The 15564-nt window shown below is 35.2% G+C and overlaps 2 protein-coding genes across 5 annotated transcripts in view; both read right to left on the reverse strand.

Moving 5' to 3' along the window:
- The window catches only part of LOC144973468 (core histone macro-H2A.1-like), a 592749-nt gene that overhangs the window by 223405 nt on the left and 353780 nt on the right, over positions 1–15564 (reverse strand). The window lies entirely within an intron of this gene.
- The window catches only part of LOC144973456 (uncharacterized), a 23189-nt gene that overhangs the window by 3666 nt on the left and 3959 nt on the right, over positions 1–15564 (reverse strand). For 2 of the 4 annotated variants that reach the window (XM_078915919.1, XM_078915921.1), the window contains exons 2-3: positions 3197–3317; positions 21–52 (exon numbers count right to left, since the gene is read on the reverse strand). In XM_078915919.1, coding sequence (XP_078772045.1) covers positions 21–52; positions 3197–3275 — 111 coding nt within the window. In that variant the 5' untranslated portion in view covers positions 3276–3317. Of the gene's footprint in view, positions 1–20; positions 53–3196; positions 3318–4799; positions 4898–4979; positions 5039–15564 lie in introns of those variants that run through there. The other 2 variants (XM_078915922.1, XM_078915920.1) reach the window with 2 other exon arrangements.

A 15564-nucleotide genomic window follows, 5' to 3' on the forward strand; every position in this document is an offset into this window, starting at 1 on the left:
CTATTAATGAGATCACCCACCTTCAACGCGGCATCTTGATCCTCGACAGATGCTGTTTGAAAAAATACAAATAATGTCTTGTTTTCGTTTTTATTAACATTAGTTATCGTGAGCTAAGCTAAACATGAAATTTGAGAACATTGAACTGAACAAGTTAACTGCCATGAGGGTTCCACTAGCTCAGTTGGTAGAGCACTCGCTTCACACGCAAAAGGACCGAGATCGATCCCGGGTGCAGTCGAGATTTTTTCTGACCCTCTTGTTCACCCAGTAGTGAATGGGTAGCTGAGTCTGATTTGGCGAAAAAACTTTGCGATAGACTAACGTCCTGTCCGAAGGATAGCATGCAATTCCTACTGTCCGTTTCATGCTATAGAAACCGGGATAAACTCCGGCTCTATGGGCCAAATGGCTCTGAAGGACTAATTTTAAAAAATAAGCTAACTGCCGTACTCTAGAAAAAGACGTATTTAAAAAATTGACCTGAAACTCGTTATTGCAATAATATCGATCAATTTAAGTGAACATTATTTTGAGGATCATTTAAATAGATCGATGTTAATTTGTAGGATATCTTTTTTAGCCAAATTTTAAAATACGCGTTTTTCCAGAGTACGTCAGTTAACTGGTTAAAATGCAAGTAATTTATGGACCATGAATGTTGTCATTGAGTAAATATCTTATAAAAGTGAACTAGTAGTAGTAGTGGTAGTAGTGCTAGTAGTAGTAGTAGTAGTAGTAGTAGTAGTAGTAGTAGTAGTAGTAGTAGTAGTAGTAGTGGTGGTTATTATTATTATTATTATTATTATTATTATTATTATTATTATTATTATTATTATTATATTATTATTATTATTATTATATTATTCGTAGTAGTAGTAGTAGTAGTAGTATGTAGTAGTAGTAGTAGTAGTAGTAGTAGTAGTAGTAGTAGTAGTAGTAGTAGTAGTAGTAATAGTATCTAGTAGGAGTGGCAGATGTAGTAGTAGTAGTAGTAGTAGTAGTAGTAGTAGTAGTAGTAGTAGTAGTAGTAGTAGTAGTAGTAGTAGTAGTAGTAGTTGTTGTTGTGGTGGTGGTTTTAGTTGTTGTAATGGTTGCCATATTAGTAATACTACTAGTTGTAGTAGTGGTGATAGTGGTGGTGTTGGTCGTGGTGATGATCGTTGTGTGGTGACGATTGTAGTAGTAGTATTAGTAGTAGTAGTAGTAGTAGTAGTAGTAGTAGTAGTCGTCGTCGTCGTACTAGTAATCGCAGTAGTAGTAGTAGTAGTAGTAGTAGTAGTAGTAGTAGTAGTAGTAGTAGTAGTAGTAGAAGTAGTAGTAGTAGATGAAGAAGTTATTGTTGTTGTTGTTGTTGTTGTAATAGTAGCAATAGTAGTAGTTGTAATAGCAGTAATTGCTGCTTGGCATCCACCAATGCACCGTCTTCAATCTTCAATCTTCAATGGCTTGTATTTGCAAAAGGCCCCACGGGCCAATCACTGCAAATGTTCAGTTACAGTTCAGTCCAGTCAAAACAGAGAACAGTCACAGAACGAGTGCATTCAAGACTGTTTTGAAAGTTTCCAAGCATTCAACATTCGTTATGTTCGGTGGCAGGACATTCCAGTCATTTATTATTCGTGTTTGTGCGTATGTGTGTGTGTGTGTGTTAGTGTGTGTGTGTGTGTTCTTGAATATGATTGTATGTATTGTGATGCATTGTACCTACTACGTGTAGCGTATCTATTTGATTTGCTTCTATGTAGTGTGGGATGATGATGGGTGAGCTTGGGTCATTGACGGTTTTGTGTTGGATATCTTGCGCCGGTTTTTCGATGGTTTCTATTCAAGTGACTGGAGGGAGGACGTGACATTTCCCGGGTCCCTGGATTTGCATCCGGTTGAGAATCTTGCATTAGCTGCTCTTTGTACTTTTTCAATCTTGCCTATGTCTTTTTTTGTGTAGGGGTCCCACATGGCGCTGGCATATTCTAATATTGGCCTAATTAGTGCTGTGTACGTCTTGGCTTTAATTCTTCGTGGGCATTGATTTAAGTTCCTTTTGAGAAACCCCAGCATCCTACTTGCCTGTTCTGTGATATGTTCTATATGGGTTTGCCACTTTAGTCTCTTATTGAGATGAACTCCAAGGGGTTGCATGGAGTCAACATGTTGTAAAAAATGATCATGCATTGTGTATTTGTGAGTATAAGGCTTTTTCTTGTTTGATATTGACATGACATACTATTTTAATGGATGAAACCTCATGTGCCAGGTATCTGACCACGTCTGGAGGGAATCAAGATCTTTCTGGTGTTCATGTTTCATCTGGTCTACTATTTATTATCCTGAAAAGAAGCATATCACATGCAAACATCCTTGTTTGTGGAGATAATTCGTTTTCAAGGTCATTCATGAATATCAAGAAGCATAAAGCTTGAGTTTCCGTAACTGACAACTTGTTGCGTACGATTGCAAAGCCAGTCCTTTAACCAAAGTAAATGATTTTGTGATTGTTGTTACATATTCTCTGACTGGTTTGTTTCAGTATCCCCAACATTTTGAATTTGGATTTGTTCCGAGTTTTAACACTAACATTTTGTGTGGCACAGTGTCAAACGCTTTAAAGAAGTCTAGTACCAGGAGATAAATTTGTTTTTTTTTGGGGTTTTTTTTTTGTTATTGCCTAGTGATTTTGCAATTTCTTCCATTGTATTGATTAATTGTGACTGGCATGATTGTTTTTTCCCTGAAGCCGTGCTGGTGGTCAACTAGTATGTTATGTTTGTCGTGTTCCGTGATAGATTGGAATATAATGTGTTCTAATATCTTACATACAACTGAAGTTAGAAATACATGTCTATAATTTGAAGTTATGTTTCTTTTTATAGATTGGGGCTATAAGGACATGCTTCCAGTCCGAAGGCACCGTTCCTTTGGTCAGGGATTCTTGGAAAATCGTACGCAGGAACAGGACAATTTCATCAGCACATTCTTTAAGTATTCTAGTCGCTATGAGGTCTGGCCCCTTCTGCCTAGGATGGGTATAGTTGTTGCAGCTGCTTTTGTATACCGTATGTGGTCATATTGCTTATTGACATAGATGGCATGTATCTTTTACCTATGTTTGGAATTGGGGTGATAGTTCTTGTGATTGTAGTAAGTAGTAACATCAGTGATAGTAGAATGCGATAACGTGATAAAATGTCCATACCTCTTCTTAATCTAAGTTGTATGAGGAGACATATAAATGTGGCAATTATCAGAACAAGCTGCTTTAGGGAAAACGACATGACTGCTCCAAATGTCTAGTGCCTCAGTAGTTCAATACTAGACTGAAAAAATAATGAAAGTAATGATGATGATGATGGTGGTGGTGATGATGATGATGATAATAATAATAATAATAATAATAATAATAATAATAATAATAATAATAATAATAATAATAATAATAATAATAATAATAATAATAATAATAATAATAATAATAATAATAATAATAATAATAATAATAATAATAATAATAATAATAATAATAATAATAATAATAATAATAATAATCATCATAATAATATACGATTCTTATACTCTTACTTTTTGGAATTCTGAACGTGTTCCCAATCGCTTCACGAATTTGCGAGTGCGCGTTAGGAACAAAGTTTGAATTCTAAAAAGCAAGAGTGTAAAAGGTCTATTATTCAAGCCCTCAATCGATTCTGATTTCGTTATCTCTGAGTAAAAGATATTTTCAAAATTAGGAAGGGTAGGCCCCAAATACGTACAAGTCCCAAATCCATACGCTTCTTCAGAGTGTGTCACACACAAAAAAACAGCAATTTTTTTCGTATGTTTACATAACGTTCTTTTTCACGGTGAATTGATTTTTTTTATATAATCAGAAGATCTTGAACTTCACATAAAAATCGACGTCCATACCAGTCATTATGAACTTGAATTAGAAAAATTGTCATAAATGACGCCAACCGATCGTGTAGGACTTTGGTTCTTTTTCCAAGTTGAAACGAAATAGTCTACCACGATTTGTCACACAATCTTTTAATTTGCACCACTAGATATCATAAATCGATTCTGTAAAGATTTTTTTTCTCCATCATCGTGTATAGCTTTAATTTTTAGTGATAAGCAGATGTTAAATTTGTTATTTACATAGGAGTGTTATCATATATATATAAAATCAAAAGACGTCAAATAATTGATTTTATCGAACAGTGGAGAGCATAGTTGAACCAATCTGCAGTTAGAACTTTTAGAATTTGAGGTGTAGAAAAAGTGTACATATTTGGGGCGACCTACCCTATTTAAATTATATATCTTTTTAAAAAATCTAACTTTAATAAAATTTTACAATTGGTAATCTTACTTCACAAATAGTTATTTGAAACTTGATATCCTTACGAGTTATTATTTATGGAGAGGAGTCGACGTGTAGTCATGTGCAGGTCTGATAACCCAAATTGTTATGGACTCATTGTTGTAATGGAAGGAAATACTCTCAAATTAAAGCAGAATTTATCCATTACAACAATGTAAAATCAAGCCCATAATTGCGTCCGATTATCCGACCTGCAAATATGTGCACGTCGGGAGGATTCGAATAAAGCCGATTCGAGGCAAAGACTAACAAATACAACAAAAGCAAAGGGGAAAATAAAATAAAAAAGGGCCCAGGATATTGAAATAAACGAGTGAATAATAAAATTGATAACATTTAATGTAAGGCAATGTTTTAAAATTGATTTATAACACAATCACACCTCAGGATAAATTCGAATCTAATGTTACTATAAACTCACGGCAGTAAAACACGATATTGCGACACACTTTTCTGTTGCATACGTTGAAAACAATACCGAATCCGCTTTTTAAAATTTTTACTTATCAAATCCATGAAAATCAAATTCAAACCAAAATTTACAATGCATTTTACTGAATATTATCATCGTAAAAAAAATAAAAATAAAAACAGATTGTACATAACAAAAATCAAATGGAAAAGACTCCATGGCGATTTTTATGGGTTGTATTGGTAGTTGGACTAGGTTGGTATATTATCCAATGGTTGTCTGCAGGGCAAAATACTGGTGATACAGTCCTAGATGTTATCGTTCATCACTCCATCGCCACCATTTCGGGTATAATGTCGATGTTGTTATGATAGAAACATAGAAAATGGAGCTTGCCAATTTAAGGTCTATCTATCTATCTATCTATCTATCTATCTATCCACATATACATCTATCTATCTATCTATCTATCTATCTATTTATCTATCTATCTATCTATCTATCTATCTATTTATCTATATTATATATATATATATATATATATATATATATATATATATATATATATAAACCTACATATTATAACTTTTAGTGCGACTACTACTGCTACTACTGCTACTACTACACTACTACTACTACTACTATCTACTACTATACTACTACTACTACTACTACTACTACTACTATACTACTACTACTATACTACTACTACATACTATACTACTACTACTACTCTCTACTACTACTACTACTACTACTACTACTACTATCACTACTACCACTACTGCTACTACTACCACCACTACTACTACTACTACTACTACTACTACTACTACTACTACCACCACTGCCACCTACTCCTACTACTACTACTACTTCTACTACTACTACTACTACTACTACTACTACTACGACTACTACTACTACTACTACTACTACTACTACTACTACTACTACTACTACTACTACCACCACCACCACAACTATAACTACTACTACTACTACTACTACTACTACTACTACTACTACTACTACTACTACTACTACTAATACTACTCTATTACTACTACTACTACTACTACTACTACTACTACTACTACTACTACTACTACTACTACTACTATACTACTAACTACCACCACCACACAACTATAACTACTACTACTACTACTACTACTACTACTACTACTACTACTACTACTTACTACCAACTAACCATATTACAACTACTACTTACTACTCACTACTACTACTATACTAAATATCTACTACTATACTATTATCTACCTACTACTACTACTACTATACTACTACTACTACTACTTAACTACTACTACATACTACTACTACTACTACTACTACAACTACTACTACTACTACTACTACTACTACTACTACTACTACTACTACTACTACTACTAATACTACGACTACTACCTCTATCACTCACTACTAATCGTATTGCTCTTCCAAATGTTTGTTGCTGGCAATGTGAGGCGGCCACTCGATAAAACTGATGAACTGAACTTACTAAATGCCATAACAACTGTCCAGTGCTTCAATCATTTCACAAACATAAACGTAGCTTTCACTGGACAAATCATGGATTCACACTTCACACTACGAGCAGAGGTGAAAACCAGATTTTACTATTGATGTTTTGCGTTTTGCTACACTACGCACAACTTCCGCCAGCCGTAACTGACGTACCAAACACACACAACTATGTGTAACCGTAAACGTTTATAGTCGGATTTATATTATTTAATATAACTAATCACTAACATGGCTGTTTAAAAACAATTATAAAGAGTTGAGTAACGTCAACTTCGTTCCTCCTATAGATAGAACTAAATTGACGTCATTAAGGTCTTTGTTGTTTTCCCAAGCCATTTTTATGATTAGTTCTCACTAAATTATATTATTCAGACTATGAACGTTTTCGGTTACACATTGTTTTGTGTATTGGTACCTTAGACGGCTGGCGGATGTTGTGAGTTTTTAAAACTTTGCGCATAGCATAAGTTGATGCTATGCGTTTATATAAAAAACTCATAACAATGCCAGCCGGATATTCCATACCAACACACCCAACTATGTGTAACCTTAAACGTTTACAGTCTGACTATTGCAATTTAGTGAGAACTAATCATTAAAATGGCTTGAGAAAAACGAAAATAAAGAGAAGAGTAATGTCAACTTTGTTCTTCCTATCGATAGTATGCGCTTGGGTAAGAAACTCACTACATTACCATCCGGAAGTATAACGGACTAACACACAAAACTATATGTAACCTTAAACGATTATCGTCTGGTTAATATCGTTTAGTGGGAATTGCAAACGTGGATGGTAAAAAAAAGAAAAGAAAAGAAAATGGAAAAAAAAAACCCCAAAAACCCCTATAACAAAGACATGAGTGACGTCATCTTTGTTCTATCTATGAATATTTAAATCCAACGATAAAGATCGCGGAAATGAAGGGAAATAGAGTGCGCGCAGAAAATCACAGGGTTGTAAGCCAGTTAACTTGCACACTCTGGAAAGATGCACATTAAAACATTTTGGCTAGAAAATTCGTCCTTCAATATCGAACGGTTTAAATGACCCTAATCTTGGCAAAAAACTCTCAAACCTAGGACGTGATGAAGACCTCGTGAGGTCCCAGGTTTGAGAGTTTTTTTTAAATTCCAAGATGAGGGTTATTTAAATAGACTGATATTTGAATGGCGATTTTCTGGCCAAATTTTATCACACGCGTCTTTCAGCGCGGCAATCAACTGGTGAAGAATTTATTGATCGGAGTGTGTTGATTGACACTTGTTCAATAATTGTGAATGAATTAATAAATGAGTATGTTACAGAATAATTGATTTTTTTTTGTCAACAAAATATTGGTGAGATGAATGAGATTTACATTTTCCGAGGCCTGCCTGATACCATGGCCTTCGAAAAGTTATGGCCTGATACTGACCAAAAAATGACGTCAAAATGCCAGTCTTTTGCCACAAAAGAAAACAAATCGTGAGTTGTATTCAATAGTTCAACCAATGAAATAACTTGTTTCCTTGAGCTCTACTAACGACAACTCACTAGGTGGTGCAAAAACCAAATAATGACGTCAAACTGCCAGTCGTTTTGGATTTCAGTATCAGGCTATAACATAACGATGGCTACGCTGATACTGACCAAAAAAATAATTAAAAATAACATCACAAAAGAAGACGATAATCACAGAAAGAAAGTGGAAAGGGACTTGTTGTTAGAATCACTCAAGGAAACAAATGATTCCATTGGCTGAGCTATTGATTATAGATAGTATGCGCTTGGCTAAGAAGTTCACAACATTGCCATCAGGAAGTATAGCTGGCCAACACACAAAACTGTGTGTAGTCATGATCGTTTATAGTCTACTTTATAGACAGTATGCGCTTGGCTAAGAAGCTCATAACATTGCCATCCGGAAGTATAACGGACCAACACACAAAACTGTGTGTATCCATGAACGTTTATAGTCAGGTTAATACAGTTCAGTGAGCATAACTCATAAACGCGGATTGCAAAAAACAATAACAAAGATTTGAGTAACGTCATCTTCGAACTATCTATAACTTATTGGGGGCAGCGTGGCTCAGTGGTACGGTCTTTGCTTTGTACCCAAAAGGTACCGAGTTCGACAACCCGCCTCGTCTTGAGCAAGTCACCTCCCCTTAGCTCACGGCACTGCACTGCGGCCGACGCCTGGGTTATTCCAGCCTTCCCTTGGGGATGAAAAAAAGGAATTTAAAAATTATTTTAAAAATTTTTTTATTTAACTCAAAATTAACTTTTTTCTGTGGTTTTCGTCTTCTTTTACGACGAATTTTCATTTAGTGAGTTTCAGACTTTTAGTAAACCAAAGCTACGGTCTTACCCGTGTAACAAAATATGGCTCAGGAAAATAATTTTAAAAAAAATGAAAACCCCCCAAAACAAACCCACTAACATTTTTGTAAAATGAAAAGAAAGTTCTGTTTGTCAAAGGAGATAATAAATCGGGCTTGAAAGAAAAGCAAAACTAAGGGAAATAAAGTAGAATTTAAGTCATGCAAAATATGATAAAAAATACATTGGAGAATGGTCTTTGATTGGCGTGGAGAATGAAGGGGACACTTGGAATGGTTTTAAAACTGTAGTTAATATGGAACAAAAGTGTGATGTAAAAACACTGATTCCAATTTCAATGGAAGTGTAAAACCACTCTTCCGGAGGACTGAATACATACCTTGTGTAAATGATCTTCTGGTTTCGAAATGATGGTATCTTATTTTCTCGCCTAAATAAATGCTGTTCGTCAATAAAGATCATCCATTCTCGCTTTTTTTCGTCCCGTAATTCTTAGAATTTGCCTATACATCCTGCTACTAAAATAGATATATGCCACCTTTTAAATCAATATGTAAACTATGATCAGCATTAGTCCCCTGAAGGACAGGTTACACATACACACTTCCAAGGAGTTTGGAACCAGAAGAGTAGAAGATGTGACGTCACGACTTCTCTGCCCAATTACAATAAAAGTAAGCGAAATTCACACTGTAACTTTGACATTACCGGTATAAACCAATCCTATGCAAGATTTGACGAAGGTGATTTTGAAAACAAAAGAAATAAGATAACAGATTTGGAGATTGTTTCAGATGGTAACGGAAATCACGATAGCTCAGTTGGTAGAGCACTCACTTTATACGCAATGGGACCGAGATCGATCCCGCGTGCAGTCGAGTCTTTTCTGACCCCCCCCCCCCTCCTCTCCCCTGTCTACCCAGCAGTGCTGGTTGCTGGGTCTGTTAGATCTGTTGCAAAGTGCTTTGCTATAGACAAGCGTCTTATCTCCAAAGGACAGCAAGCAATTGTTATTGTCCGTTTCACGCTATAGGAAGGTGCCGAGTTCGATCACCCGCCGCTGCGCTGATTGGCCTTGAGGAAGTCACCTCGCCCGAGCTCAATTTGCGGAGCATCACTGCGGCTGACGCCTGGGTTATTCCGGTCTTCCCTTGGAATAGACCCAAGAGAAAAATTTCCCCTGTGGGAGGAATAAAGGGATTAACAAAAACAATAATATGTCTAAACTTATTCATGTTCCCAAGAAATTGGATATTTTTCCAATGTCAGACCCGTAACTCAGAAAGGTGAGTGAAGTAGCACTTATGTTGATTTTTTTTTAAAAATGAGCTTTTTATATAGAGCAATATCCACTAAACGTACCCAAAGCGCTTTACAAAGAGTCCTGATCAACAGCAAAACGTAGCATGTGGAAGGAGACCCGACTATTTGTGTATTCACCTTAACAACGCCCTTCTCCAATATCTATTTCGTTCATCTGTAGTGTTTCATTTATCGTGGTTTGTTGATGAAGGGGAAACGCGAAACGTCCATATTATCTGATTTCATTTATTAAATTGAAGCTTACATTAAATTTTACATTGTTATTTAATTCTTATTCCACAAGATGTATTGAAGTAAATAAAGATCTGTATATGTGTTTCATCGACTATTCAAAAGCCTTTGATAAAGTACAACACGAAAAACTATTCAAAATTCTATCATCCTTGGACATTGATGGTAAAGATTTAAGAATATTACGGAATTTGTACTGGGAACAAGAAGCAGCAATGCGTGTTGACAATGAACTAAGCAGCTTTACACCTATTAGAAGAGGAGTTAGGCAGGGGTGTGTTTTGTCTCCAGATTTATTCAACCTCTATAGTGAAATGATATTAAGAGATATCGAACATAAGAAGGGGGTGTGTATTGGAGGAAAGAATGTAACAAATCTGAGGTATGCAGATGATACGGTTCTACTGGCAGAATCTGAACATGAACTACAAGAATTACTGGATGTTGTAGTCAGGAGTAGTGAAAATATGGGACTGGAACTGAATATATCTAAAACAGAATGTATGACGGTATCTAAAAATAATAACCCACCAGCCTGTGTAATAACAAGCAGAGGACAAACAATACAACAAGTTGAATGTTTCAAATATTTAGGCTTCAATGTAACATCCAATGGAAAATCAGATTGTGAAATAAAGAAAAGAATAGGTATGGCGAAGAATGCATTCAACCAGCTGCATACAATTATGAAAAACAGGAATATTAGCATGAAAACAAAAATCAAAGTCCTGGATTGCTATGTACTGTCTGTGCTGCTATATGGTTGTGAGAGCTGGACCATAAACAAGACCATGGTTAAAAGACTGGAGGCAGTGGAAATGTGGTTTTACAGAAGAATGATGAGGGTGTCATGGATGGAAAGGAAAAGAAATGAAGAAATTTTAGAAATGGCAAACAGAAAAAGATCACTGATAACAAAAATCATCAAACGCCAAATGGAATTTTTAGGACACATTATCCGCCACCCTGGTTTGGAAATACTCGCCTTGACTGGAAAGATGAATGGAAAAAGAATAAGAGGAAGACAAAGAATAACGTATTTGAAAGGGATAAGAACTTGGACAGATGAAGCTGAGAAAGGTGGCGCTGCTTTAATAGAATTGGCAAGAGATAGATCAGCTTGGCGGAAGATGACCTCCGACGTCTGCTTCAGATATGGAACTACATGAGATGAGATTCCACATTATCTGATTTCATTTATTAAATTGAAGCTTACATTAAATTTTACATTGTGATTTAATTCTTAAACCTTAAGGAAAACTATTACTTTAACTTGAGCATTTTTATAGGGAAATATCCGCAAAACGTGCTCAATGCGCTTTACAAGTGATCCCTAGCAAACACATAAAGACACGTACGGCAAGACATGACGCCTGTTAGGCGATATTACAAATGTCTTCGACAGAGACAACGCCGTTAACGGCCGGATACTCATTTTACGCCTGAGTACGGTGAGCTTATGTGAGTAAAGAGCCTTATTAAAAAAAAAGGATTTAACTATGCTTCACTCAGAGCGAGATTCGAACCCTGGACCTTTCGATCCCGAGGAAAGTGTAATACCTCAAGATCGCATAGCCGCACAACTACTTATAAATTAACGCTAAAATAGCTTAAGAAGCTATTTTATGTTAACACTGTTATCGTCAATCTATTGTTTACATTAAGAAAAAAATTATTATGCAACATAAATCTTAAATTCTTAGCTATACCAATCATCACAACTAGAGGGTTATAATAATAATTATTTCATTTTGACGATTTAAAAAACTTTTTTAAAAATCTAAATTATCTATGCCCAGCTGTGCTGTCCTTTAGTTTTTAATGTTGGAATTATTCCCTACCAGTACACCTTAGGTCATCCTCGTTCCATCAAATTTTTAAAACCCAACAAAAACACAACTTGTTTCAAATTTAATCAAATAATGATCTACTTTTTAAAATGTATTTGTATATTTCAATTGATATGTCAATGTAAAGCGCTTATTGTCTGTTTAGACGGGCTAAAGCGCTATAAACAATAAGCGCTATTTATCATTATTATTATTATTATTATTATTTATTATTATTATTATTATTATTATTATTATTATTATTATTATTATCATTATTATTATTATTATTATTATTATTATTATATTATTATTATTATTATTATTATTATTATTATTATTATTATTATTACTATTATTATTACTATTATTATTATTATTATTATTATTATTATTATTATTATTATTATTATTATTATTATTATTATTATTATTATATTTATAACGATAGTGCAGCATTTCTTTTAACAAAAGAAAGGGGGCGGGGCGAAAGGCAATATAATTATTAATTAAAGCGTGATTCCTATCGCCGAAAGATCAACAAACAGCGCTAAGTTTTTACGTCTCTAAGTAGGCGGGGTTTTTTTGTGTGTGTGTCTTAATCAGTTAGCTGCCTTACTCTGGAAGGACGCGGAGGTTAAAAATTTGACCAGAAATCTCGTCCTTCGAATATCGATCGATATAAATGACCCTCATCTTGGCAAAACCCCCCAAAAAACTCTTAAATCTGAGACTTCTCAAAGTACTAGATTTGAGAGTTTTAGCCAAGGGGAAGGTCATTTAAATCCATCGATATTTGAAGAACGATAGCTCGCCAAATTTTAAAAACATGTTTGTTTTTTTCCGAGAAGGTAGTTGACTAGTTAATTGTGTGTGTGTGTGTGTGTGTGTGTGTGCGTGTATGTGTGTGTATGAGTTTGTGTGTGTGTGTGTGTGTTTAGCTAGCTTATTACTGTCTTAATTCCGATAACATCAGAAAGAGGCAGTTACGGTTTCTGGGACATGTGTGGAGAAGAGACGGAATAGAAAAGTTGGTAACATCTGGGATGATCGAAGGAAAGAGAGCCAGAGGAAGACAAAGAATGACTTATCTAAATAACCTAAGAATGGCCAAATGTGACTTAAAAAGCAACACAGATTTCGTGCGCACCGCAGAGGATCGTGATTCGTGGAGACAGCTGACCGGCAACGTGCTCAAGAGTACAAGCCAAGATTGATGATGATGAATTCTATGATCCCAAATGTCAATTTATGGCATTGTTCTATTATGCCAGCACGCGGACAATGCCTTAACTTTTGTCCCTCGTTTTTGATTCCGACGTATACTTATTACAACTCTATTTTACAGATCTGTTTTGGAAAACATTACTATCTTCTGCACAACTGTATGGGCTGGTAATGCAAATAAAGCTGATGTAAAAAACAAAAAAAAACAAACTTGAGCTTTTAAAAAGGGCAATATTCACAAAACATGTTCAAAGTAATATGTAGAACGAGACATTATGCCTGTTAGGCGTTATTACAATTTTTTCAGACTGAGGCAACGCTGTTAACTGCCGGGTACTCATTTTACACATGAGCACGGTGAAAAAATGTGAGTAAAGAGCCTTTTCCAAGGACTCAACTAAGCGCCGATCGAGGCTCGAACCCAGGACCTTCCGACCCGAAAGCGAGCGTCATACCACAAGACCACACACCGCATTTAGATCAAATGGATTAATTAAGAAAGCAGTTTCAACTGTTCAAAGTCAAGGATACAAATTATGTATCTTTAGATTGGAAAATTATATTATGAAAGATGAAAGTCACCGTCTAGTTGATGGAAAAATATGGAATTTTCCAAAAGAAGGAAACACTTGTGATCACAAATTACAAAAGCAAAACATCTAAATTCATTTTTACCTATAGTATTCTTTCGTAATAGTAAATGATAGTTCATAGCGTATGCTTTTATACAGCAATTTTATATTCAGTCTATCCATCTATCTGTCAATTTTTAGGAATGTTTCTTGAAATCTTTAATTTTTAAGATTCTTATGCTTTATAGATATGAATAGAGTATTATTCTCCCAAATTGACTTAAACTGATGGAGACTAACATTTGAATAAGGAAAATTATGCTTAATTTAGATACTTGTAACATTCACATTTGTAAACACATTTCCTTTTTATGGGAAGAATAAAGTATTCTTTTATCTCATCTTATCTTATCTTATCCTATCTTTTTAAAATTATCTTATCTTATCTGCAGGTCTAAAACCCCAAATTATTACTGGCTCATTGTTGTGGATATCGGCTAAAATCAACGCAAAATATTGTCAATTACAACAATTTTAAATCAGGCCCTTAATACTCTTCAACAGTCGTAACGTCACTTCCTTCCTAATGACGCATTGTAACTTAGTAACACTGGCTCTAAACTATCGGAACAATGGCGGACGTCCGTATGAAATATTTCTCCGGCGAGCATAAAGGGTATCCAGAGGGAAAAAAAACACATACATTTGATCATGTTTTGACTTTTACACATTCTGATCACAAGACATATGAAAAGTTCTAGCCAGCATGAAAAATAAAAAGTAATGATTTTCTTTGTTTAGAACCAAAATGGCCGCCGTTGCCGTGCGGCGTCTGTAGGTACTTTGTACACTTAGGCCGCTTCATATTATAGATAGTTCGAAGATGACGTCACTCAGGTCTTTGTTATTGTTTTTTGCCATCCGCGTTTATGAGTAATGCTCACTGAACTGTATTAACCCGACTATAAACGTTAATGGATAACACAGTTTTGTGTGTTGGTCCGTTATACTTCCGGATGGCAATGTTATGAGCTTCTTAGCCAAGCGCATACTATCTATATCTATAGATAGTATGAAGATGACGTCACTCAGGCCTTTGCTATTGTTTTTGCCATCCGCGTTTGTGAGTTGTTCTCACTAAACTGTATTAACCAGACTATAAAAGTTCATGGTTACACAGAGTTTGTGTGTTGGTCCGTTATACTTCCGGATGGCAATGTTGTGAACTCCTTGGCCAAGCGCATTCTATCTATAGATTAAAGCAGTCCTTCAAACCTATGACCCATGCAGCCATAAATTATCTCGATTTCTATTGGTAGTGTGCGCTTGGTTAAGAAACTCACAACATTGCCATCCGGAAATATACCGGACCAATATACAAAACTATGTGTAACCTTGAACGTAACCTGGTCAATAGATAGTTCGAAGATGACGTCACTCAGGTCTTTGTTATTTTTTTTTTGCCATCCGCGTTTATGAGTACTTCTCACTAAACTGTATTAACCAAACTATAAACGCATTGGATTGTAAAAAAACAAAAACAAAGACCTGAGTGACGTCGACTTCGGTCTGTCTTTATCTTGAAACGGACAACAGTAATTACTTGCTATAGATAGTTCGAAGATGACGTCACTCGTGTCTTTGGTATTGTTTTTTGGCCATCCGCGTTTATGAGTAATACTCACTGAACTGTATTAACCCGACTATAA

Source organism: Berghia stephanieae, chromosome 5, assembly GCF_034508935.2.
Source record: "Berghia stephanieae isolate SIO BIC M18660-M18661 chromosome 5, UCSD_Bste_1.3, whole genome shotgun sequence".
In the NCBI taxonomy this organism is placed as follows: Eukaryota; Metazoa; Mollusca; class Gastropoda; order Nudibranchia; family Aeolidiidae; genus Berghia; species Berghia stephanieae.